The sequence below is a fragment of the Hippocampus zosterae genome, chromosome 15 (assembly GCF_025434085.1).
Source record: "Hippocampus zosterae strain Florida chromosome 15, ASM2543408v3, whole genome shotgun sequence".
Classification (NCBI taxonomy): Eukaryota; Metazoa; Chordata; class Actinopteri; order Syngnathiformes; family Syngnathidae; genus Hippocampus; species Hippocampus zosterae.
The window spans coordinates 16,886,344-16,913,623 of NC_067465.1; the positions used below are offsets into that span (position 1 = coordinate 16,886,344).

Sequence of the window (27,280 nt, forward strand, 5' to 3'; positions counted from 1 at the left end):
AGTGGCTAAATGAGTAATAGCATTCACTAAACGAGTAATAGCATTTAGACACTAGAGGGCATCACTCACGAGTTAACAAGGCATCACTCCGTGTTTATATTGACTGATATGTCATATTTCAAATGATCCTTGCAGTTGTGGATATGTGTATTGCTTGTTCATTTCCCTGTTGTTCGAGTCAAAGGTTTTGTGACTATTGAAAAGTCATGGTGATACATTTTATGTTTTAAATCAATCAATTTGCACTCAGGAGACTTCTGTTTAAGAAAAAGTCAAGTGAATAAGCAGTTGCATGTGATATACCTGTTTCAAATGAACCAAAAGAAATTCTTAAGATTGTTGAAATTAAAACAAAAATGGAAATGTGAAACAGACTGGCTTACTAAAATTTGTTGAACAATATTGTTGTTCAATGTAAAGAATGTCAGCCAAGGTCGGCCCCCCGACATTTTACCACATAAAATCTGGCCCCCTTGGCAAAAAGTTTGGACACCCTTGGTGTAAGTCGTCAATGGAATCGTGGGCGCGTGGAAGACATTTGGCTCCCCCTAGTGGCGATAATCATTAGCTACACCAACTGACGGACCTTTCGCGCTCAACATAGAATGTACATTTCCTTTTAGAATCGAAATTTCTATGCGCCTCCATATATGGTCCATTGAATTCACTGCTTCAACCCACTCCCCTTCGCTGCAGTTTTCTAACAATGAATACACAGAAATGAAGGCCGTAGAAGTTTAGAACTTGAAACAAGTGTTTACTGAGGGAAAAAAGGGGGAGGGGCGTGTACTATTATGGTGAGTACTGCGTGTTTAATAAAATTAAAAAAACAAAGGTGTTATTTTCACAATTTTATTTTCCTCTGTTTTAGTAACAAATAAAAAATGATTGGGGCACCAAAAAAACCCAAACAAACAACTTTCGCACTGTCCACATGTTCTAGGTAAAAATCATTGACCTGAAAACATGGCAATGAGGGAAAAATCAGCACCTGTCCAGTCCAGATTGTGTATGTCACATTTTGGTAACTGACCTTTAGTACTCGACTACGAAGGAACAAAAGACAAAAGCTATGAGTGTGGCTAAGGAAAACATGGGCGAGAATCTTTTTTTTTTTTTTTTTGCAACTAAGTGTTAACTACATGTCACCAGAGAGAGGAAATAATACAAATTATCCCAAGTAACAGCGCAGGGTTTTGATGGCCTCTAACAATACTGCAATAAATGTTCAATAGAGTTAAAAACCATGCATAAATAAGTTTGGTTTCTTGCATTTCTGTTCTGTTCTTTTAAGGGAAATGTGGCAACGGCATGAAAAACATTGGGGGAGAATGTAGATAAACCATCTTAACGATAAGCTGTCGTGTCTACTTTGTTTTTACCTATGAGGGTGAAAAAATTATCAGGTTAACTTTTAGGATAATCCTTTTGATGAAACAGGTTTCACATTTCAGGAACTTATTAAATTAATTTAAAAGGATGAAACAACTTTTTTTAAACACTCACACTGAATAACACTTGCAAATAAGCATATTGCTTGGACTTGAACATGATAAAGATGTAAACAGCACATATGATGACGACATTCCAACATGACTGAGGAACACCCATTACTGCAATGAAAACAAAATACAATCCAACCTTATGGTCAAAAATGTGACTGAAAAGTGATTGCCCTGCAGCATCATTAAGTATTAATGCTTAGCGTATATATTTGGAAAAAAAAACCCCAAAACAATTGGTGTCAATTGCACAAAAAAATTGCAACAACTCGTACATGACGAAAAAACAATGGTATTCATATACAGTGTTTTATATGTACACACACACGGCATGAATAACAACTACTGAGATCACAATCCTGTACAATATATTTGCTCTAAGAACAGTGGCGCAAAATACATTTTTTATATACTTTGTCTTCTTTTACAAGTGTTTACACAATTCAACTGTCCACACAACAGAATGCAAAGCACAAGCCTTCAAAAGGCCCCAAAAGTGCATGTTATCAGCTCGGCTGGAAGCCAAAGAAAGGAAGAAGTGGTGCAGGAGAGGGAATGAAACTCGCGCATATTACACGGGAGGAGCTTCTCCACACTCCCAGTCACATTCATTCATTCATCTTCCGAGCCGCTTGATCCTCACTAGGGTCGCGGGGGGTGCTGGAGCCTATCCCAGCTGTCTTCGGGCAGTAGGCGGGGGACACCCTGAATCGGTTGCCAGCCAATCACAGTGCACACAGAGACGAACAACCATCCACGCTCACTCCCAGTCACAGTCTCGCGAAATTAAAAGTTAGTGCAGGGGCAGGAAATCTTTAGTCGTCGTTTGTTACACATGCAGATGCCACACTCCAACTCTTCGACGTAGTAGACACACAAATACAGCTCTACAAATATGGGTTCTGGTGGGAAAAACTATTCTGCCGCACTGCCACTGCATATTCATTTGCCGGTGGCAGATTTGGGTACTTCTTGACAATCACGCAAATCACATTTAATAAAGGATGTGGCCGCCAATTCAGATCGTATTGTCACGACCAGGCAAAAAAAAAAAGTTCAGATGGAAGGTCAGATTTTCTCCCTGTCCTTCGCAAGGTGTTTGAGTGCCAGACCGTTTCAAGTCCTATTTGTATTTACGAGGGATCCGGTGCTTCAAGGGGGAATGCTTGAAGTCATGGAGCATAAAGACAAGAGATTAGCGACTGAATAAAAGCAAGATACTCCTTCAAAAAGAAACCTTTCCATTGACATTCAACATTGGACAAACATTCCTCAACTCAGACTCTCATAAACTGATACTAGCAAAGGATTACTTTTGAAGCTCCTCAAGCAGGACAGTGGTGCCTTGAGAAACAAGTGACACGCCTAATGAGCTTTTCAGATGCAAGCCATTGGTTGGCTGACTAGTTTGCATTGAATGGTGCCATTGAATTCAACTTGTTTCGCAGCCATCTGGCAGATGGGGAGCGGTTTAATGTCGTTCCAGTATCAAGTCAGCCAAAATATAAAATAGAATTACACTTGGTGTATTGAAAACAAACCACATCGCTTTGCCTTTCATTTTGTTTCAAAATGTAGTTCATAAGACGTCTAACTACTTCCTCTATGGTGAAGGTAACTTTCTGTAGAGACATTTTTAAACTGGCAATTTAAAAAGAACTTGAAGTCTTGTTAATTATGTGATTTTTTTTTCCATTATCGCCTTCATCTCCAGGCCCCACTGTACTATTTTTTGGCCTGAACACAAAAACAGAAAATTGCATCAGAAAATAACGGACAGGTAAAAAAATAAAAATCTTTCATCATCTTTGAATAGTGGAAGTTTGCAATTCCAATCGCATTTTGTTCCCATCCTTCCTGCCAACTGCAGTTGTCTTCAAGCATTCCCCCTTGTGAAATGTTCTCTACCTGAATGAAAAGCAGCAATTTACCCATCACTCACTTGTAGAAACAACGCTTAAGGCCACTGAATTGTGCTCATTAACTTTTTTTCAGAGGCTCCTTCCGTTTGGGCATCTTTCTTTCTTACCCAAGGCAATATTCAGCAATCTCTCTCTTAGGTCAAGCCAAAGACGGGAAATCGCAGTCTACAGGTTGTAATGGTACCAAAGGGTTTCCCTCCTTTCACGTTTCAGATATGACTTGATTACACTCTGCCGGTCCACTTCAGCTTCTTGGGTTTTCCTTTGGTCGTCATTTGCTCCTTGCCAAAAGGCCTTCATCTTCGAGTCTGTACACAGTTGGAAGGAGCGCAGGCGTGGCCGCTAACGGCCAAACAGGTAGACCACCACTTCGTAGGTACACATCATGATGGCCGTGTTGGGAATCTGTCTGACAAGGTGTGTGGTGAGGCCGCGGTACAGCGCCCGGTAACCCTCCTCTCTGGGCACCGTCAGTAGAGTTTGGAAGAAGGAGCGGTATTTGCTCCCCTCTTCTCGTAGCCTTGTGCGGATGACCTCTGCAGGTTAAAAGTGGAGCAATGACGCTTGGATTAGTACTTAAGGACTGAAACTAAAGACATTATCTCATCATTTCATTAAACCACTAATCACAATAAACAATTATGGAAACAGGCATCCTCGTGTGGTGTTTGTTCTTGAATGCCGTTCTAAGAACAGCTTAACAGGACATTAGCCTGTTTTGAAGGGGTTGCTCTGTGATATCGATTCCCACCCTGAATACTTGCATAACAATGCTAAATATAAGACCTTCTACATACATATCATAATTACCTGACACCAAGTCTTAATTTGCCTCAGCGAAATAGGGAATGATTTTTTATAGGCCGATGCCAATTTCAATACTAGGCAGGATCAAATTCCCAAAACCAATTACTTGTTCCATTTCAAGGAAAAAAAGAAAAAACAGATAATGTTTAATGTCTTCATCTTCTGTTGGTTTTGCCAGTTTTGCCAATTAAAAAAAAAAAACGCTGACATCGACGGATTAATCTTTTGAGCCCAACAGAATACCTTTGTCAATGCTCAATAAACTGCACAAGTCAATAAGTTGTTTAAAACTAACATTGCGTCCTCTTGTGATCGGTTCATTTCAACTTTCTGATCAGTGATCGGCCCCAAAACTTAAAGGGTAACTAGCACCTTATAATGAATATTCATAATTCACTGAAATTCTGATTTTATATGTGTGTTAATTAAACAAATAATAACAATAAATAAATAACTTGTATAGATACTATGTTTAACTCATTCACTCCCAAAGACGTTTTTAAATGTCTTTTCAGTCTTGGTCCAGAATTGGCTGGTACTAAATGAGTTAATACGTCTCGATTGTAATTTCCATTTCATTGTTATCTATTTTTGGGTTGTTTTCTTTTTGTTGACTACTGGTAGAGTGAATTCCTCCTGTGGTTGAATAAAATATCTCTGTCTAGCACATATGCAGTTCCATAAGTCCTTTTATAAATCGATTGAGCGAGAAAGGGAGATGCCTTGATTACCATGGGGGTATGCGATGGTGGTGGCGCAGGTTTTGGAAGTGGCTGCAGCAAGCATCATGCCAACAAAGTCTGAGGCGTCTTTGACATACTCCGCCTCGGCCTCCATGCCAGTCTGAGTCCTCGACTGTAGCAGCTTCCGTTTGATGCTTTCATAGATGACAAAATGGATAACCGTCTCAGAGATGCCTGCGTACGACGCCGACATGCCCTTGTAAAAACCTCGCAAGCCGTCCATCTGGTACACCCGCCTAACACAGTCAAAGGCGTTCATGCGGCGTTCGCCCCGGTTCCTGCGGTCACAACCAAAAGAAAATGAATGTATTCCCACAAAGACTATATCCACTGCTGCTTTTCTTTTTTCTCACCTTGAGTCCAACTGCATGCGGGTCTTTATCAGCCAAATGGGGTTGGTGGCTGTGATTGCTGTGAACCCTAGAAAAGAGCAATCAAGTTCAGACAGGCTTCGAGTCAGTTGGAAAGACTACATTATATCCCCCAACACAGTTGACTTATTCTACACTACCAAATATCACAATGCGAAAGCACAGAGTCAACAGACCTCTTCATGGATTTGCTGCACTCCTAATTGACTTACAAATGGAGTCCCGGAGAGGAATGCTTTGTGTAACTTTGCTACACGTGCACAGATTACAGTGATCCCTCACTTATCGCAGTTGTTGGGGACCGGGATAGTGCCACGATAGTAAAGTGAAAAACACCGAAGGAGCCCCCCGCAGGAATTTATGTGTATGTGGACACTAGCATGTTAAAAATATGTAAACGGTGATTATAGTTTACATATTCGAAACAAAGACTATAGCAGTACACATATTTACTTACATCTTGAATGATAATACCTTATACAGTAATTAACTATCATCAGCATTGGCTTTAGAGAGACGCGAAGAGACTTGTGTAAGTGGTGTAGAAGGCCGGCTCTCACTTCTGACAGTGTGGCCGCTGTTGGTCTTATTACTCTTCTTGTACCCCAAGATTTCACACCACATCCTAGTGATGCCTTCTCTCACTGGTACATTTAGCACTTAGTTGGTTAGATGCATGCCAAGACACTTGCGGCAGTTAAGTTCAGCCAACAAAAACCTGATACAGCACACGGAAGGAACCTAGATAAGGTTTAGAGGAGATACTCCCGTTACTCAGCCCGAGGTTGAACGGCTAAACAATTTTGAAAGTAGACTATAATGTGATGTAAGTTGATGTTTTTGTTTTTTGTGCCGCAGACCAGTCTGATGTTAAGACATATTACAATGTAGTGGGAGCCGAGCCAGTGTTTATCTCTTGAACAAGCCAGACAGTTTCATCTGGCACCCCAAAAATTAAGCTTTTCTCTGATTCACCATTTTGACTTGTAATTTTTTTGTACTGTTTTTGAGGATAGACTTGCGGTGGCTCAATGATTTCCACACTCAACTTTACCATCCTTACACCCGTCTAGTATGCTGAAGTCAGTGTCGTAAAGAGAGACCCTCCAGTATCCTGGAAACTTTCGATGATTCAAGTTCTTGTTGTCAATGCATTATTAGACATAACATTTTGGCAACAAAGATGGAGTTTCACTTCATGGCAATGCTCCCGTTACTCACCACCAGTCAGGAAGTATTGTTGGTTTGAATCTTTTAAGATTGGTGGAAATGGGAATACAGTGCACTCCGCTTAATAGAACACCATTGGGCCGAAGCGCTTCTGTTCTACTAAGCGGGGTTTCTATTAACCGGAGACACTTTATTAGGTACACCTTCAGACACGTCGACGACCAAGTTATGCACGCAGAAAACCCCCTGCTGACGAGTTAGAAGAGATATTTCGACTGTGGACGTCCATATCTTTAATCAAACAACAACTTTAATCAACTTCAGTCAAACATCTCAAATCAAGAGAAAAATTTTGTTACTTTTGTCTGGAAACAGGAGTCCGTAATTTTGCGGTTGACTTCCCTCTCAATGCGCTGGATAAGAGGGAAGTCCTGGAAACCGCGGGCGTACCTTCTGAGAATCCGGCAATGCATCGTATCGTCTGAGTATGTCCTTCTTATCCGCAGGTGATAGCCCTCGTCTCTTGAATGAAGTTGAAGCCATTGTGACGTGCGTGTGTCTATGTGTGGAGTGACGCGTGCTACCTGTTACTGTATACGGCTAGAACTACCGCGTTTTCTCGCGATAGTGGTACAGTATCGCGATAGCTACACTTCGTCTCTCTCTCGTCTCTTGAATGAAGTTGAAGCCATTGTGACGTGCGTGTGTCTATGTGTGGAGTGACGCGTGCTACCCGTTACTGTATACGGCTAGAACTACCGCGTTTTCTCGCGATAGTGGTACAGTATCGCGATAGCTACACTTCGAAAACCACTAGTTTACAATGTTCATTGCTTACGGCCTGTTCTATTAAGCGGAGATCTGTTCTACTAAGCGGAGTATCTTTATAGGAAATTGCATTAGGCAAATCTGTTCCAGAGCCTTTTGCTCTATTAAGCGGATTACTCTATTAACCGGTGTTCTATTAAGCGGAGTGCACTGTAGCTGAAGCTAGCAAAGCTACTGTATGCTCTTTCACAACCAGCTTATTTTTGTAGTCTTGGACACACGCAAGGGTATGAAGATCATATTCGCCACTGTGCAAAGTGTTACGGTCCATTGTTGGAAGTAGTTGGCTTTTATCATCTGTGAAAGATGCTCTGTTTCCCCTATATTTCATCTGCCTTTCTTTCACGGTATGCTAAATGTAGAAGTCCACAATGAAGCTGAAAATATTTACAGATGCCATTGTGTGTATTTTCTTTACTGTGAAGTAGGAAGTGCAGTACAATTGAGTGAGGCCACTAGCAGAAGAGCTAAGACCAGAGCAAACGGGAACTCGGTCTCATCTAACACCTCGGCACAAGAGCCCGATGATGGCGCAGGGCGGTTGAAGAGAAGAACAGAAAGAAGAGGAAGAAGAGGAGGAAGACAAAAAGAGGGCAGAAGTAGAAGTTCGCGTCTATGGCGTGTACTCACGGGGGAGGGGCAAAGCTCCTCCAGCTCCTCCCCGCTGCAGCTAGTAGCCTGCAGATATGGGGGGCTCGGATGGCGGGGGGTGTCCCACCCAATCACGCAGGGGTGAAAGCTTTACAGTAAAGCCCTAAAATAGACACAGGCTTTTCTGTACCACAGTCACACACAAGCAGCAGTCACATCCACCCACCCGACCCAGAACCCTCTGTGAAGATGGAGGGTTGCCTCTTTCCCACCCCCTCCAGCCCGCCCTGACAGCACTTGGTAGCTCCTTCAGCCAGAGACTGCTACACCCGCGCTGCAAGAAGGAGAGGTACCGACGCTCGTTCCTACCGACTGCTGTCAGGCTGCTGAATAAAAAATAACAACAACAACAATAATAATAATAATAATTAAATGATATGAAAGACAATTGTAAATAGCACTGCGATTTATCCATTTTGTGTTTATATTGCACTTAATTGAACGGTGTTTGTTGTTATTTTTTTCTTCTTTCTACCTACATTCTTGCTGCTGGAGGCTGTATATTTCCCCAGTGTGGGACAAATAAAAGATATCTTAAGAGCCCATCCCCTTTCGTATGTTCATTTACTTTGTTTTACTTTGTTTACAGTAGTCTACCCCCACTTTGTGACTAATTCTTCCCACCCTTTATTGTTCGCTATTCGATAAGCCAAAGAAAATGCAGATGGAAAAGAGGCGAACCGGATCAAAATTCCAGTTCTAGGCCAAGAACAACAAATAAAAGCAGAAGAATCCTTAAGCTCCCTATTATTAATCACACTGGAAGACACGGCTACATAAAATGCCCTGGCTAAAAGGGGAAATGCTAACCTTGTCCGCTTTTCAAGTGGAAGGAAAAGTCAACCTTTGAGGTATGAAAGGAGCATCAACTCATTAGATCCAACTCCGGCAGAATTTGATGATTCATGTTGGACCCTCCGTCTATCTATTATGTGAACAGTGGAATCTTCAATTTGGATTGCCCACACTTTTGGGGATTTCAAGCTTTTGCTCTGTCTTATTTTTATTCATTTATTTTTTTTGTTTTGTGTTGCGAGCTTCAGATACGCTGCCGGCCAAGTACAATTTAAAACATGAAAAAAAAAAGTCAAACACATGACTGTAAATGAAAACCCTCACAGGGAGCATTGAGCAAATGCCAACAACGAACTGACTGCGTTCTAAAACAGACAATCAGACTGACTCCATGCTCCCGATGTAACTCTCGGCCAAGCCCCTTGAGAGCAGACGTAAATAAACAAATGGACACATCCGTCGTGGCTTTCAGGTTCACAGTCATGCTATTATGCAGATTTTTGTGTGTGTGTGCAGTGTTTTGGTCCACCCATGGCTTTTGAGTGTAATTCCACTGTCGGCACACTTTTGAGATTGTGTAAAATTGTATAACATGGTGTAAAATTGAAAGACGAACGAAAACGAACTATTTCAGCAGAACCGTTTTTTTGTTGAAGATTCAATCCTGCTTTTTATGCAGACAGATAGTGACATTTATTTTATAATGTAATCATGATGAGTAAATTTGTTAGTTTGGGAAACAAAAAAAACCCCAAAAGGATTGTTTACTGCAGACATGTCCAGGTCCGGGCCTGGAGGGCCACTGTCCTGCCTGTTTTCCAGCTCTCCCGGCTGCAACACACCTAATTCAGATGATCAGGTCATCAGCCAGCTCTGAAGCAGCATGTGAACATTCTTGATAATTTGAATCAGGTGTGTTGCTCTTGGGAGAGCTGGAAAACAGGCAGGACAGCGGCCCTCCAGGACCGGAGTTTGACACCTGTGCCATATTGGTTTCTATTTATCCTTGAATAAATAGAATAGGTGCTACACACCTGATTGAAATGATCAGATCATCAGCAAGCGCTGCGGAAGACTGATATTGAACCTGTTTATTTGAATCAGGTGTTTTGCAACAGGTAAACTTGGAAACAATGCAGGACAGCGGCCCTCCAGGACCTGAGTTTGACACCTATGAATATGGTTTCATTCAAAAGGAGGAAGGGATATACATCTTACTGTAAAACTAGGAAGCCTTCATGAACAAAAAAACCCACAGCTAACCAATGGGGTGGCATCGCACTGCAAAGAAGCTTTGCAAAACGAGGATATGTCGCAAAATTGGACTGGAGCCTCCAAAATGATTTTAAAGTGAAAGAGATGTTTGTACTGTACATTAGTTGTAGCTGATGACTTTAGGCCAAGTTGCGTGTCGGTGGCCTTGAAACACGGTCTCAGCCATGCCGAAATATTGTGAGGAATATGAAAAGAGGAAGTATTCAGCAGATGAATCTTGCCGACTAGTTATGAGCACGCTCACATGATGACTGGCCCGTTTCCAGCATGCATTTGTGTATTTCAAGTAGAACTGTTGCTGTGTTGTGAAATGGCCATGACTGCATCTTGACGAGAACACCAATTGCCCCTCAATAATATCAGCATAAATTATGAAATGGTGCCATTGAATATTTAAAGTTCTGTATCACCGACAAGGTTAGCATTTCTTTTGTGCTAAAAAAAGAACACGCACACACGCAGAGGTGTCTTGACTTAACTTTTACTGCGGAGCTGAGAGAATACTAAGGGAAAGCAACAGAGGAAAATACAAACCAGATGCTAAAACATTGCCAGAAGCAATGCTATAATCATTACAATTAAAAGCCACAGCTTACTAACACTAATTGAAATTACCATCATACCAGTGTAATGAAATGAGGAGCTACCTGACGTGTCCGCCCGAGTGCCTGGGGCCCCTGTTGACCACTGGGGGCCGTGCTCTTTCCTCTATACAGACAGAGCAAAGAAGGGGGCCCAGACCACATTGTATAAGTAAGGGATGTTAAAACCATTTAGAGCCCTCTTAAGAGGCCTCAAAGTAATGGTAATAATAATAATAATAATGGAATAAAAAGGGAAGGATGATGGTTTTAAAAAAAAAAGTATGAAATGATGTTCAGATTTTTGTTTTTCCCAAGAATTTCTAAAAAGCACAACCTAAACTTTAAGGACCTTGTGGCGTTTCACCTAACGGCACCAAACACATGCTGCATATTAGTGAAGATGTTTGCACTGGCACAATGAGAGTCAGTCATGTAGGCCAGCGAAGCCATCATGCGCTGATTTACTGTTACGGCATCTGAGTGAGGGAAACGTAGACAGATTCCAAGGAAAAGAACTCGCAATGGCACAGTGGAACCTCAAATTTCAAACATTGAAGTTTTCAGCTACAATATGCTTTTAAAAGTGACAAAGATGTCACGCAAGACAGAAAATCCAGTGTATCATCATTTCAGTGAACATCTAAAGCAGTTCAAATCATGGTATCAGTGCCACGAGTACTACACAGGCTCCCTCAATTGGTACGCAAAGAAACATAAATTGCGCATAGTGTTACAGTGGCTTCAACTTTTTTTTTTTATCCAGTAAATCACATGTAGGAAGTGCAGTTACTTGTATTTAACTTTCAAGTATAATATACATTTAACCTGTTTGTGCTTTGTTTAGGTACAAGTTTGATTGAACTAATGCGCAGTACATTTTTATTGAATCCTTATTCAAAAACAGTTTGGGTTTTTTTTCCTGCATCCAACATCGGCGATGTCGCTGCAAACCTGCAAGTGTGCTCATGTGATGAAATGACACATTGACACATGAGGTGTAGAGTCAGGAGAAAACGCCGGCCGAGTGCACGGTCATCACGTAAATTGGCTTCAATTTGCTTCTCCGGACAACTTTTACTTGTCATGGAGTGCCTAAAAAATGAGGGAATACCGCCATGCGACTTTATGTGGAATGGGCTAAGCGACTGGTCTGATCTAACTCTCTCAGTCAATGTTGCTTTAATTTTTTCGCTGAAGGCAAACTTCGCAGCTCGCGCTACTGTTTGCAGAACCATTCGTGGAGCCCAAATACTGAACAAATAAACCAACCTTTATTTGTTGCTCACTACTGCTAACTAATAAATAGTGACATAGAACTTTTGTATAAAAATAACAGTTTGATCGTTAAGGTTCCACTTGCCTTTTTTTTTAAAAAACATGCCTTTTTCAGACTTGTTTCCTTTAGATATGAAATGATTACAGGAAGTTTCATGATTGTTTTTTTAAATTCTCAATAACAGACTTTTGGGTAATCCTGAGAGTCTTAAATTGTGCTTTCTGGTACACCCCCTTTTATATATTAGTGGAATTAAAAACCAATAAAAAGTTCTTACTAATTTTAGCATTTTTTGAAATATTAATGAAGGTGTACTTTGATGATGAACTCACACATGTAGATGATTGAGGGGTGGAGGGGTAGTGGGTGAGTAATTCAACATGAGGAAAAATAATTAATCTGGTGAATATTAAGGGAGGAATTCTTTCAGCTTTCTGTCTAGAAACCCATCATGGCATGGAGAGACAATTCTCAGGCAGACAGACTGACAGAAAGCAAGCTACCCAGACAGACAAACAGACAGTGGAATGGAGCGGGGTGCTCTTGGTTACCTGCCATTCCAGCAGACACCATGTGCACCTGGGTGGAGTCTGCCTCCAGCACGCCATTCAGCTTCTCCTTGGCTGTTGAATAAGCAGCAAAGTAGATCGCCCTGTGGTAAATAAGGGGATGAGGAATAATGGAGGTTGGTTGTGGAGAGACTGGTTGATTGGATGTAGAACAAAAAAAATCTTAAATGATGGAGAGGGACACAATTTTCCATGTGTGCTCCTGGGGGTGCGGTGGGGGGGGGGGGGGGGGGGCATAGAACCACGGCACTTCCTAACAAGATGTACTAACCCAATTCCAATGATGCTGGGATGTTGTGTGAAACATAAATAAAAACAGAATGCAATGATTTGAGCATGTCCGCCTCACAGTGCACAGGTGGAGGGTTCGATTCCGGCTCCGGCGATTCCGGCTCCGGCGTTTTGGCAAGACAGTGGTGAAAAGACGCAGCCTTCTTTGAAGTTGGTCGTGTTTTCCCGGTGCTTTGTGCTGTCATTTACCGTCCTCATAAATACAACAAGAATACAATACTTTTTAAGCGATTTTTCAACCTTTCTTGCGGAAATCAGGCTGAGATATGATCATATCCTCCTAATGGGGGATTTTAATATCCATGTGTGCTGTCCGGAAAAACCGCTAGCAAAAGACTTATTGACTCTTTTAATTTTGTGCAGTATGTGACCAGCCCGACACATGAACAAGGACATATTTTAGACCTTGTCCTTGCTCATGGTCTACCGGTGTCAAATCTGGAAGTCCTTGAAAATGGGATTTCTGATCACATGGCAGTTTTATTTGACGTAGTCTTATCGCATGCTGCTGTGAAATCTGGCGCTCCTAGTTGTAAACGCCGAATTTTTAACCCTTGCACTGCTAGTCGTTTCTCTGATGGCTTTTTTTTTTTTGATGATGGCGCCCCCTGAGTGGCTGCCTCTCCAGCAGCTCATATCCCTGTTTGAGTTTCTTTTCATCCTTTTACTTTATTTATTACTTCTTCCCATTTTGTTTTGCGTGGTTTTGTACCCCAAACCCATGGGGGGGAGAGGGGCAGCTTCATTTATGCTCATCTCCTTTATTTGCTTTAATCTTTTTACGTATCCTGTGAACGGAGATCCAGATAGCACACGCAACTCCATTGTTTACAGTAAGGACCAGCTGTTAGCATGGCGGGCTAACAGCGGGCTACTGGCCGGTGACAAATCGGATATCCCACGAGAGTTGAAGAGGAGGACACGAGGGTGTCGAGCCGGGAAGGACCGCCGCACAAGGCGGAGAAAGTACAGACATGTCCTCCCGTCCGTCATCATGGGGAATGTAAGATCGCTCCCTAACAAGATGGATGAGCTGGCGGCGCTAACGTGACATCAAAGGGAGTACCGCGGGGCTAGCCTAATGCTACTCACAGAGTCGTGGCTAACAGCGATCACTACGGACACACATGTCGAGTTGGAAGGCTTCCAACTCATACGTGCGGACAGGAATGAAGGGAGTGGAAAGAGAAACGGTGGGGGACTTGCTGTTTTTGTGAACGACAAATGGTGCAATCCGGGGCATATCACGATCAAAGAAACTCTGCAACCGGGACATTGATCTGTTAGCCATTAGCCTCAGGCCCCATTATCTCCCGAGGGAATTCTCACACGTAATAGCCGTGACAGTGTACATCCCCCCGTCGGCTAATAGTGGGAATTCTCACACGTAATAGCCGTGACAGTGTACATCCCCCCGTCGGCTAATAGTGATGCAGCGTGTGATGCCCTGATGACTGTCGTGAGCAGGCTGCAAACACAGTCCCCCAACGCCCTGCTGATCATCTCTGGGGACTTCAACCATGTCTCTCTGTCGTCCTCCCTTTCAACCTTCAAGCAGTATGTAACCTGTGCCACTAGAGACAATAATATTTTGGACTTGTTTTATGCCAATACCAAGGAGGCATATAAACCCCTCTCCCTCCCCCCCTCTTGGAAGAGCAGACCACAACTTGGTATTTCTCGAGCCTGTGTACAAACCCCTGGTGCACAGGCAGCCAACTGTGACCAGAATGGTCAAGAAATGGTCATCGGAAGCTGAAGATGCTCTGCGGGACTGCTTCGCGACAACCAGGTGGGAACTCTTCAGCGAGGTTCATGGGGAGGACATTGATGCACTCACTGACACCATCACGGATTATATAAACTTCTGTGAGGAGAACACCGTACCCACCAGAACTCTGCGGTGTTTTTCCAACAACAAACCATGGATTAATCCTGACATAAAGACCCTGCTGAAGGAGAAGAAGAGAGCTTTTCGGTCGAGAAACAGAGAGGAGCTGAAGGCCGTGCAGATTCGGCTGAGAAGAAAGATCAGGGAGGGGAAGAAGATATACAGGATGAAATTGGAGGACCAGTTACAGGCCAGCAATGTCACTGGTGTCTGGAGGGGCCTGAAAACCATCTCAGGCCATGACAGCCCAAAGACAGTGATCGAGAAGGACAAGGACTGGGCAGATGGACCACAAACTGCAACCTCTCTCACTGAGGACTTCTTCTCCTCCCCCTCCTCTTTCGACCAGCTCTCATCAACCCAGTATGTCACCTGGTTCCTGCCTGTCCGTCACAACAGAGCAGGTAAGGAACCAACTGAGGAAGGCAGCAGGTCCGGACAAGATCAGTTCCCGGCTCCTCAGGACCTGCTCTGACCAGCTGTGTAACATTGTCCAGCACATCTTCAACCTGAGCCTGAAGCTGGGCAGAGCTCCACAGCTGTGGAAAACTTTGTGCCTGGTCCCAGTGCCCAAGACCCCCCACCCTAAGGAGCTGAACAGCTACAGACCGGTGGCGCTGACGTCTCACCTGATGAAGATGCTGGAGAGACTCATCCTCGCCCACCTTCGACCGCTGGTGAGCCCGTCACTGGACCCGCTGCAGTTTGCCTATCAGCCTGGCATCGGCGTGGAAGACGCCATTATCTACCTCCTCCACTCAGTGCTGTCACACTTGGAGAAGGCTGGGAGCACTGTGAGAATTACATTCGTAGATTTCTCCAGTGCCTTCAACACCATCCAGCCCAATTTGCTGGGAGGCAAACTGCAGAACGCCGGAGTGGACCACCATCTCACAGCATGGATCATAGACTACCTCACAAATCGGCCGCAGTACGTGAGATTGCAGAGCTGTGAGTCGGACCGGCTTCTCTGCAGCACTGGAGCGCCGCAGGGGACTGTTCTGGCTCCATTCCTGTTCATCCTCTACATCTCGGACTTCAGACACATCACTCCAAACTGCCACCTTCAGAAGTTCTCCGATGACTCTGCGATTATTGGCCTCATTACAGAAGGGGACGATCGGGAGTACAGGGGACTGACAAAGGACTTTGTGGACTGGTGCCAGCAGAATCTCCTCCAGATCAACCCTAGGAAAACTAAGGAGTTGGTTGTGGATTTCTGCAGGAAAAAGTCCTCACCAGCACCGATGAACATCCGGGGTATGGACATAGAGAGGGTGACCTCCTACAAGTACCTTGGTGTTCTTCTCAACGACAAACTGGACGGGTCTACAAACACGGACACCCTGATTAGGAAAGGACAGAGCCGACTCTTCCTACTCAGGAAACAGGTCTTTGGGGATTCAGGGGTCACTCCTTGAGACGTTCTATAACTCGGTGGTGGCCTCGGCCATCCATTATGGCATAGTCTGCTGGTCAGGCAGCATCTCGGCCCGGGACAGAAAGAGACTGGAGCGACTGGTCAGGAAGGCCAGTTCTGTCCTGGGTTGCTCCCTTGACACTCTGGAGGAGGTGGGCAACAGAAGGATGCTAACTAAGCTAAAAGCTATGATGGCCAGTCCCTCCCACGCCCTCCAGCCCGCCCTGACAGCACTTGGTAGCTCCTTCAGCCAGAGACTTTTACACCCGCGCTGCAAGAAGGAGAGATACCGACGCTCGTTCCTACCGACTGCTGTCAGGCTGATGAATAAAAAATAACAATCACAATATGAACACAAATGGATAAAAATTATTATTATTATTATTTTTAATTGAAAGATGTTTGTTGTTTTTTTTTCTCTTTCTCCTTTCTTCTTTCTACAAACATTCTTGCTGCTGGAGGCTGTAAATTTCCCCATTGTGGGACGAGTAAAGGATATCTTATCTTAATAACCTTTGCGTACCCTCGTCTAACGCAGAGGAACTCGCCTCTTGGTTCGACTCGTCATGCCGTGCCATCCTGGATTTGGTGGCTCCTTCAAAAATTGTGCTCCCAAAGCCTAAACCCGAGCCATGGTTTAACGACATTACCCGCGCAGCTAGGCAGGAGTGTCGCAAAGCTGAACGCAAGTGGAAAAAAGACAAATTGCATGTCTCTTATCAAATTTGGAAAGACTGCTGGCGTAACTACCAGCTCACAGTAAAAGAGGCCAAAAGAGAATATCTGTCGGACCTTATTCTAGCTAACCGTCACAACCCACGCGCACTATTTAAAACGATAGATTCTGTACTCAAACCCCCTCTGCCTACTTGCTCGGATTCAGTTTTTCATTGATAAGGTCTCTACAGCTAGGACTCCGGTCTCAAACACCGCATCTGACTCCTCTGTCCATGTTCCATGTTCAGCTGTACTAAATTCTTTTGAAACTGTGTCCTTGGCGTTTTGGAGGATGTAGTTCGACAGACGAAGCCATCTGGCTCCCCTTGCGACTCTCTTCCCCCACGTTTCTTTCAGGAGGTTCTCCCGAGTGTTGGAGCATCGGTCTTGGATATCATCAACAGCAGCCTTTCTTCTGGTGTCGTTCCCCAACAGTTTAAACATGCTGTGGTCCAACCCTTGATCAAGAAACCTGGTCTTGATCCAGATGTGCTGTCAAGTTACAGGCCCATTTCCAAACTGCCTTTCATTTCCAAAATTCTGGAAAAAGTGGTGCACATGCAGTTGAAACTTTTCTTGGATGAACATAACATCTTGGAGGTCTTCCAGTCAGGTTTCAAGACGATGCATAGCACGGAGTCAGCCCTGTTACGCGTTTCTAATGACATCCTCCTGGCAAATGACTCTGGAGACCATGTGTGTCTGGTTTTATTGGACTTAACTGCAGCATTTGATACAGTGGATCAGAGTATTCTGCTGACTCGTTTGCAGCACTTGGTGGGCATTGGCGGCAGTGCTCTTGAGTGGTTTAGGTCCTATCTAGCTGACAGGACCTTTTGTGTTAGCCTTGGCTGCTCTGAGTCACGCACTGCTCCCCTGTCATGTGGTGTTCCAGAGGGCTCAATTCTGGGGCCTCTGCTGTTCTCGCTGTATCTGCTCCCCATTGGGTTCCATCTTAAGGAAACATGGTATTCCCTTCCACTGCTATGCAGATGACTGCCAGATCTATGTCCCACTGAGCAAGAAAGACGCCTTCTCATTAAAGGCCACTCCTATCCTGTCTGGAAGAAATTAAAACCTGGATGGCACAAAATTTCTTGAAATTCAATGAAAAGAAGACAGAGGTGATATTGTTTGGTCCCAGTGGCCCTTGTACATTCCATCCTGTAGACTTGGGCCCCCTGTCTCCTTATCTGAAATCAACGGTCTCAAACATGGGCCTTAAACTGGACAGTGATTTCAAACTCGATCGGCAAATTTGTGCCGTTGTTAAATCCAGCTTCTTTCACCTTAGACAGCTGGCCAAAATAAAACCTCTCCTCTCATATGAACACTTTGAGACAGTAATTCATGCCTTTGTCACATCCCGGCTCGATTACTGCAATGCCCTGTACTTTGGAGTCAGCCAGTCCTCCATTAAGCGCCTTCAGCTGGTCCAGAATGCCGCTGCTCGCCTCTTGACTGGTACTCATAAAGAGGGGGCATATAACTCCTACTCTGGCATCCCTTCACTGGCTCCCCATTCATTTTAGAGTTATTTTCAAGATCCTCCTCTTTGTTTTCAAATCTCTGAATAATCTCGCGCCACCTTACCTCTCTGAGCTCATACACCCCTACACACCTGCCCGGCGCCTCAGGTCTGTGGACCAGTCTTTGTTAGAAGTACCAAGAACTAAACTGAGGCTCAGAGGGGATCAAGCCTTTTCTGTTGCTGGTCCCTCTCTCTCTGGAATGACCTCCCACTGAACATTCGGCAAGCCTCCTCGCTGCCCATCTTTAAAGCCCTCCTCAAAACTCACTTGTATTTTTTGGCGTTCGACTCAGCATGACTTTGTTTGTTTTGTTCTTGATTTTACTGCTTGGTGCTTTCTAACGCCTTTATTACAGATTCGTCTTACTGTTTATTGTGCATGTTAAATCGCTCCATGTAGAGCACTTTGTATGAAGCGATGGCTGTTTGAAAGTGCTCTATAAATAATGTTGACTTGACTTGACCTGGTAACTTCATGAATAAAACATTTGTCACAAGGTGTAGTAATGCTAATGTTAACTGTCAGTAGAACTAACGATGATGTGTGGTAGATTCTTTCGTCAAATTGATAGATTACCCATCCATCTTCTTGGGAAGAGGATGTCAAGCCACATCAATACTTATCTGTATTAATGATGACCAGTAAATTAATCTTTGCGGTGTGAGACCGGAAACAAATCCTCTGATTTTGTGCTATGTTGTATTCATGATGCCATATGAGTACAACATATTTTGATCCATTTATTTTGTTGAATAAACCTGGAGTACACAGTTGCTGATGTTCATTGTTAATCTTGTATGCCTGAATTAGTAACATTTTTGCAGCATTTGTTTATAAGAAATAAACCTATTATGAATGTATATTGTTGTTGTTTGTGATATTATATGCAATTGAATAAGTAGACCATTTCAGAATTTGAAAATTGGGACTCTCTAAATGAGGGGTGCCCAAACTTTTTGGATCGAAGATCTACTTTTTGATCAATTAACCTCACGGGATCTACTCTTACCGGCCCGCGCACGCACACACACAAATTTAAGATTTACCTGCTTTATTTTATTTTTTAAATATTTTTTTTGTGAAAATGAGACTGATTAGTGTGCAGTGTATATTAACACAAAAAAATATATTACTAACATGTACAAAGACACACAAATGGTTGATAGTTTTTTTTCTTCTCGACACTCCTCAGATCTACTTGGGACCTGTCTTAGATCTACCGGTAGATCAGGATCTACCTAATGGGCACCCCTGCTCTAAATGCATAATGGGACTCGTACTTTTCTGATCAGCGAGTCCCTGAGACTCGCTGGGGGTAAACTGTAAAATTATCACTGTAACAGTCAACAAAACATGATCGAGAACATGACAGCTACAGCAAACAGACATGACAGCAACAAAGAAACAATGGCCCGACACTTGAGTGGTTGTGCCGGAAGTCCTTTTAAACAATTACATAGCGACATAACGACCAACAGGTCTGCAGCTGCAGTGAGAGCCCTTCAGTGCCACCTGTTGGTCAAACATGACATGCCCGAAGGGATAGGCTCCAGCACGCCCCGCAACCCTTATGAGGGTAAGCGGATCAGAAAATGGATGGATCAATGCAATGATTTGCAAATCATGTTCAACCAATATTTCATTGAATACACGACAAAAGACAAGATCTTTAAACTTCAAACTGATAAGAACTTGATTGCTTTTAGCAAATAATTATTAACTAAGAATTTCATGGCTGCAACACCTTCCAAAAAGCTAGGTGGGACAGGTGGCAAAACAGACTGAGAAAATTGAGGAATGCGCATTAAAAACAATATGGAACATCCCAAAGGTGAACGGGCTAACTGGGAACAGATGTGTGCCGTGATTGGCTCGAAAAGGGAGCTTCCCTGAATTGCTCAGTCATTCACAAGGAAGTATGACATCAACAAGTTCTAAAAACAATTTGATGATGAAATCCCTCAATTCCTTGCAATTGTACGTTGCCTTTTATCCTAAATCATGGCACCCACCTCCCAGTCAGCTTGCTCGCCTCTTGCAAACAGGCGTTTGATGAGCATTCCTGAACTTTCTCAGTCTTTTTGGCCACCTGTCCAACATTTTTTGGAACATGTTGCAGCCATAATGATTATTTGCCCAAAACAATAGTGTTGATCAGTTTGAACATGAAATATCTTGTCTTTGTAGTGTAATCAAAAATTGTTGAGAAGACAAGCCTAAACATTGGATATGGTCATATTTGGTAGTTCCTGAGAACATATTGCAAGAAAGTAAAGATAAGGTCACGTTTAAAGTTCCTACAGCTGCTTTGTCCCAATCACCTGCCACAAGGCTAAGCCAGTAACTTGAACCAGAAAGGAGTACCTAATCCCATTTTGGCTGCATATAAGCCTTATAATAGCACAGAGCTAAATTGTCCAAAGGAGTGATCGTACCTCGAAGGTGCCACACCGACAAGGTTGGGTCCAAGTCCTCGAAAGAGCGACCGCAGTCCCTCTCTCTCGAAGATTAACCTGCAGAGAGAAAACAGTTGACTTAATACATACAGCAGCCATATTTTTCATTCATGTGTATGTGATTGGGTGTTGGGCACACCGTGAGTCCAAAACCTTCAAGCAGGAGAAATTAGATTCAAGGACTCAAGTAGTAACTAAGTCATGAGGAAACAAAGACAAGCAAATGTTATTGCATTTGACATTCCAGCTCTGTTTTCTGGTAAATGTTGAGACAATGTGATCCTTTCAAGATGGAGCACTAAATTATCACTCGTTGGGCATCCTTTCACATTCCATAAAAACAGATATGTACAAGGCCACTGTCAGCATACTGATGCGCCCAAAATAAATCAAGTGGCATATGCCTATACACCGATGATCTTTACAGGACAATAAAAGACAACGACTACCTGGGTTCATTTAGTCCCACCAACCTTAGGGTGCAAAGACCAGAAATAATGCTCCAGTGACGATTTCTACATTGCACCTTTAAAGTGGTGTTCATTTTTGCAAAAATGGAGTGATCAAGACCAGTGGTCTCCAACCCCCGGGCCGTGGACCGGTACTGGTCCGTGGGTCATTTGGTACCGGAACGCACAGAAAGAAAAAATAATTTTACATAACTTTGTTTTAAATTTCGGAATCTGAAATATGTCTTATTTTGAAAAAATACCGGATTCTGTGTTACATGAGTCTACAGTAATAATAATGTATTTTCACACTATAGGACGCACCAAAAAGTCTTCCATTTTCTTCAGTTCACCGCGTGCCTTAAAATCCGCCTTGTGTATGCTCATTACGGTCATATGTTGACCCCAAAAAATGGCTCCTTGCTGGAGACATGATTACAATGTTATAACTTGCTGTTGGTTCAGTGAACTGTGTCGCTGCTTTATTACATACATTTTTGTTGCAGCTCTGAAAAAAGGAGAGTTGTGATGTTGTTTTTTTTAAAAAAGCGCACACTTAAATAATGGTTTTCACAGTTTCAACAAATACAAGTACAGTATTTTCCGCACGAAAAGACGCACTGGATTATGAGACGCACTTTCAATGAATGGCTGTTTTGTAAAATGTTTTCATATATTGAACGCCTCGCACTAAAAGGCGCAATCTAAAATGTGTCCACTAGATGGTGCTACACGGCTTCCATTCAACGCGAGAGGCTCCGTTCAACTTGAGGCGTTCATGACCGCCTCGGAAACATGTAAATTAACTATTACTGTTCTTAAATGAAAATACGAAAATTGAAAATTATGCATCAAAACAGAAAATCAAGCGAGGAAATCACAAATTCTATATCCCCCCTACAGAATTTATTTTGTGATTTCCTCGCTTGATTTTCTTCGTGGTTTCATTGAAGTAAGAATTAATTTACATTTTTCGTAGGCAGCCATGAACGCCTCTCGAGTGGAACGGAAGAAAGCACGGAGACGGACAAAGACGTACAGTACCTGTACTTGCTGAGACTGTGAAAACCATTAATAAAGTCTGTGTTTAAAAAAATAAAACCACAACCAGAGCTCTAATTTTTACAACAAACTCAGAGGTGTCCGTCTCCTTCCTTTCTTTTCTTGGACAACTCGAGAGGCGTTCATGACCGCCTCCGAAAAATCCATTTACATTTCCTTTATCATAGCTCCAAGAGTACAATCAGATAAGATATAATCAGAAAACATTTAATAGTCTGACAATGGAGAAATTTCCACTTCACAGCAGCAAAGTTATGAGAGGAAGGAGTAGCAGAGCAAAATAAATAGGAGCTGCTGGAAAGGCGGCGGCCCGGTAGTCCAGTGGTTAGCACGTCGGCTTCACAGTGCAGAGGTACCGGGTTCGATTCCAGCTCCGGCCTCCCTGTGTGGAGTTTGCATGTTCTCCCCGGGCCTGCGTGGGTTTTCTCCGGGTGCTCCGGTTTCCTCCCACATTCCAAAAACATGCGTGGCAGGCTGATTGATCACTCTGAATTGTCCCTAGGTGTGAGTGTGAGCGCGCATGGTTGTTCGTCTATGTGTGCCCTGCGATTGGCTGGCAACCGATTCAGGGTGTCCCCCGCCTACTGCCCGGAGACGGCTGGGATGGGCTCCAGCACCCCCCGTGGGGCGGCCCGGTAGTCCAGTGGTTAGCACGTCGGCTTCACAGCGCAGAGGTACCGGGTTCGATTCCAGCTCCGGCCTCCCTGTGTGGAGTTTGCATGTTCTCCCCGGGCCTGCGTGGGTTTTCTCCGGGTGCTCCGGTTTCCTCCCACATTCCAAAAACATGCATGGCAGGCTGATTGAACACTCTAAATTGTCCCTAGGTGTGAATGTGAGCGTGGATGGTTGTTCGTCTGTGTGTGCCCTGCGATTGGCTGGCAACCGATTCAGGGTGTCCCCCGCCCACTGCCCGAAGACAGCTGGGATAGGCTCCAGCACCCCCCGCGACCCTAGTGAGGATCAAGCGGCTCGGAAGATGAATGAATGCTGGAAAGGCAGCCACTCTCGCGGCGCCATCTTGAAGTCAAAATAACAACAAGATGTCAGTCGTAGTTATTTATTCCTTTATTGTGTGTTCACAAATGATGAAATCACAATATAAATTCTGTAGGGGGGGAAATAGAATTTATTTTGTTATATCCTTGCTTGCTTTTCAGTTTTGATGTATTATTTTAAATTTTTCTAGTTTCATTGAAGTAATCGTTAGTTTACTTTTTTGGTGGCAGTCTTGAACGCCCCTCGAGTCAAATGGAAGAAAGCACGGAGATAGACAAAGTTGTACCTGTATTTTTGAGACTGTTTTAAAAAATTAACACCACAGCTCTCCTTATTTCGGAGCTGCAACACATACTTATTTAATAAAGCAGCGACAAAGTTCACTGAACCAACAGCAAGATATAACATCATATCTTGGAGTTGACGTATTACCATAATGACCATACAAAAGATGCACTGGATTTTAAGGCGCTCGGTGAGCTTTAAGAAAATGGAAGACTTTTTGGGGCGCCCAATAGTGCGTAAAATACGGTACATCTTTGTTCGTCTACGTGCCTTCTCTTCTTCCGTTCGACTCGAGAGGCGTTCCTGACCACCTCCGAAAAATGTAAATTAACGATTACTTCAATGAAACTAAAACAACAATCAGAGTTAAGCTGATACATCAAATTTATCTCTAACATATAGTAATACATCAGAATTACATTGATCAACTTATTCAAAATTATTAATGAAATGTAGTATTTATTATGAATATGAGAAAATTGATATAAAAAGTGCAAGAGTGAGTATGTATACTGTATATATATATATACAAACCGAGAGCTGTATAGATAGATAAATCATATGTTGCTACAAAACAAGGGGTAGGACTAGATAAGCTTCTTACTTATTCCTACTCCTTTGAACATAGAATTGTGATGATGACTGTTTTTTTTTCTTTTTTTACAATTTTTGCTAGCCTTCACTTTTGTCAATTTATTGTTGTATTGTGTGTTTTATATGTTCAATAAACAAACAAACTACGAAAATTGAAAATAATACATCAAAACAGAAAATCAAGCGAGGAAATCACAAAATAAATTCTCCAGCCCCCCTACAGAATTTATTTTGTGATTTCCCCATACACAACAAAGGAATAAATAAAATCTTCTGAGACAGTCCAGTCTCCAACATTTAACTAACATATGATCGTTCTGTTGGAATCTACATTCAAGGTGTGAGGGGGCTATAGAATGTATTTATTTTGTGATTTCCTCACTTGATTTTCTGTTTTCATTCATTATTTTTAATTTTCGTACTTTCATTGAAGTACTGAAATCGTTAATGTACGATTTTCGGAGGCGGTCATGAACACCTCTCGAGTCGAAAGGAAGGAGTATAGCTCCATCTAGTAGATCCATTGTAGAATGCGTCTTGCAAGTGCGTCCAATATATGAAAATAAATAAATAAATACAGTGATCCCTTGCTACTTCGCGGTTCGTTTATCGCGGGTTCAGTGCCCATCCATCCATCCATTTTCCGAACCGCTTGATCCTCACTAGGGTCGAGGGAGGTGCTTGAGCCTATCCCAGCCGTCTTCGGGCATCACAGATTTTTTCAAACAGTAAAAATAAATAAATTTGTATTATTTTATACATATACCTGTACATGGAGTACAGTACTGTATATGTTGCTCTATGTGACTCGCTGTTGTTTTGCAGATTCTTACGGACCGTTTTACCCGTTTATGTTAATTGGACGCTACTTCACGGATTTTCGTTTATCGCGGGTGGCTTTGGTCCCCATTAACCGCGATAAACGAAGGATTACTGTCGACCATTTATTGAAGGTCCGCCTAATAATCCAGTGCACCTTTTAGTGCGGAAAATACGGTACATTTTATTTATAAGCGCCTTTCAAAACACTCCAAGACACTTTACAATCAAGAACAAAAACAATAAAAATTGCGGGTGAGCAGCGGCAGCCAGACGTGCCGGCTTTCACTCAACCCACCGTGTCACTGGCGCGCCTTCTCAGTCAAGTGATAGGTTACCACTAAAATGAAGTCCAGGAAGAGCTAGCAAAATTATTTTTTAAAAAAACAAACAGCTTTGGAAAGTTTCTTTTAGAAGGGAAAAAGGCCCACCCAGGAGACAGAAGAGGAGCCTACAACTTCCAAGAAAAAGAAGCTGGCTACATTTACCAGACAGTATCAGAGTCCTACTTAAATGCGGATTTAAGTAGGACACAATGGGAAATTCGCACGCACCGGGCCCACTCTGCATTATATGCGGCGATGGTGAGTTGTATTTTTCATGCCCTTTGTATTTGCGGTGTATCTTATTTTGAAGGGACGTTTAAACATTACCATAACGACCAGAGAGTGTTGCGGCCAGATAGGACGTTCCTCTTGTCATGATTCATGTTTATTATTACTGTATTATGTTTTGAAAATACCACACTTTTCATATTATATTGTAGTATTTATCTGCCACACCTTAAAGGCCCGTCCCTTAAAATATTGACTGACATTAAACCGTGGGGTAAAAAAGGTTGGGGACCGCTGATCTAGAGTCCCCCACGATGATTTCAAACCATATCCCACTGTGAGAATTGAAAGTGAAATTGTTACCCACAGTTATACAATCCATCCATCCATCCATCCATTATCCAAGCCGCTTTATCCTCAGGAGGGTCGCGGCCATGCTGGAGCCTATCCCACCTGTCTTAGTACATACACCCTGAACAGGTTATCAACCAATCCCAAGGCACACAGACGAACAACCATCCGCGCTCACACTCGCACATTGGGACAATTTAGAGTTTCATGCATGTTTTTGGAATGTGGGAGGAAACGTTGTGGATACTCGGAGAAATCAATGCAGACACATGCAGACACTGGGAGAACAGGCAAATTCCACATAGGAAGGCCGGGGCCGGAATCGAACACTGCACCGTGAGGCAGACATGCTAACTAGACGACTATCGTGCCCTCGTTACACAATCCAAATTGTGCGATAACATTAGGCTTAATATCACTGAAAGTTGACCTACTTAAACCCAATTTTTTCCCTATTCCCATCCTGCCCAATCCTCATCTGCTCTGCAACAATGTTACGAGGTTTCAGCTCATTGCTACAAAAGTCACTTATTTGCAATCACAACCGATCACACCTACTAGCAACTTAGACCTCTCAAATATGTCTGTTGCGACTGAATAAAGGAAAAACGTTTTGTGAAGGAAGCCTTACTGTTTTAAAAAATGGGTTAAATTGTGGAGAAGTGAGGCAAAGATCTGTGACATCAACTAAACATTAGAGAGACCCCTTAGTTTGAAAACAATTTATCTGGGCAATGACATCTTGCAGACAAATTGTCACATGTATTTGTGTTAAACATAACTACAGTGTAAATCAGCTAGTAGAGCAGGGGTGGCCAACCAATCAGAGATGAAGGGCCAATTTTTTTACTGAGTTATTGCAAAGAGCCACATCATCCCCTTCCTTGCGCGTGAGTGCGCAAGGAAGTGCGAGCGCACACACACACACCCCTTTTTGGCCAAAGATCGACTTTTGAAGCGACTAACTTCTCACGAACGACCCGATTGCGCACCTCCATACATACGCGCGCGCGCGTACGCACTCACTCACACAGGTGCCCACCAGTGCACTCGCACACATATGCACGCACACCACGATGAGCAACAGTCAGAACGAGCCGAAAATAAACGAAAGCTCAAGATACAAACAAACTAAATTTTTTCCCCACCCATTTCCTCCTCCCACCTCTTGCGGTTGACATGGGACCTGTAGGATTGCAGACAGACCTAGATTCCAGACACAGCGTCCATTGTTACAGCCATTACCTTAGGGTTTATAAATTCAAGGTGGAAAAGAATGCAATCTACACACCGTCACAATGAGAGAGAGAGACAGAGAGAGAGGGAGAGACAGCGGTTCAATTTTTATGTTACAATGTCAATGTTTATGT

The 27,280-nt window shown here is 43.1% G+C and overlaps 2 protein-coding genes and 1 long non-coding RNA gene across 3 annotated transcripts in view; 1 reads left to right on the forward strand and 2 right to left on the reverse strand.

Moving 5' to 3' along the window:
* Positions 1-27,280, reverse strand: part of nmnat3 (nicotinamide nucleotide adenylyltransferase 3) — a 266,385-nt gene that overhangs the window by 235,736 nt on the left and 3,369 nt on the right. The gene's annotated exons all lie outside the window — the stretch shown is intronic.
* The window catches only part of LOC127616808 (uncharacterized), a 121,420-nt gene that overhangs the window by 44,954 nt on the left and 49,186 nt on the right, over positions 1-27,280 (forward strand). The gene's annotated exons all lie outside the window — the stretch shown is intronic.
* Positions 839-27,280, reverse strand: part of slc25a36a (solute carrier family 25 member 36a) — a 31,317-nt gene continuing 4,875 nt past the window's right edge. Inside the window, exons 3-7 of the mRNA XM_052088554.1 lie at positions 20,780-20,857; positions 12,476-12,576; positions 5,328-5,394; positions 4,963-5,252; positions 839-3,960 (exon numbers count right to left, since the gene is read on the reverse strand). Of these exons, the coding sequence (XP_051944514.1) occupies positions 3,767-3,960; positions 4,963-5,252; positions 5,328-5,394; positions 12,476-12,576; positions 20,780-20,857 (730 nt within the window). The 3' untranslated portion in view covers positions 839-3,766. The remainder of the gene's footprint in view (positions 3,961-4,962; positions 5,253-5,327; positions 5,395-12,475; positions 12,577-20,779; positions 20,858-27,280) is intronic.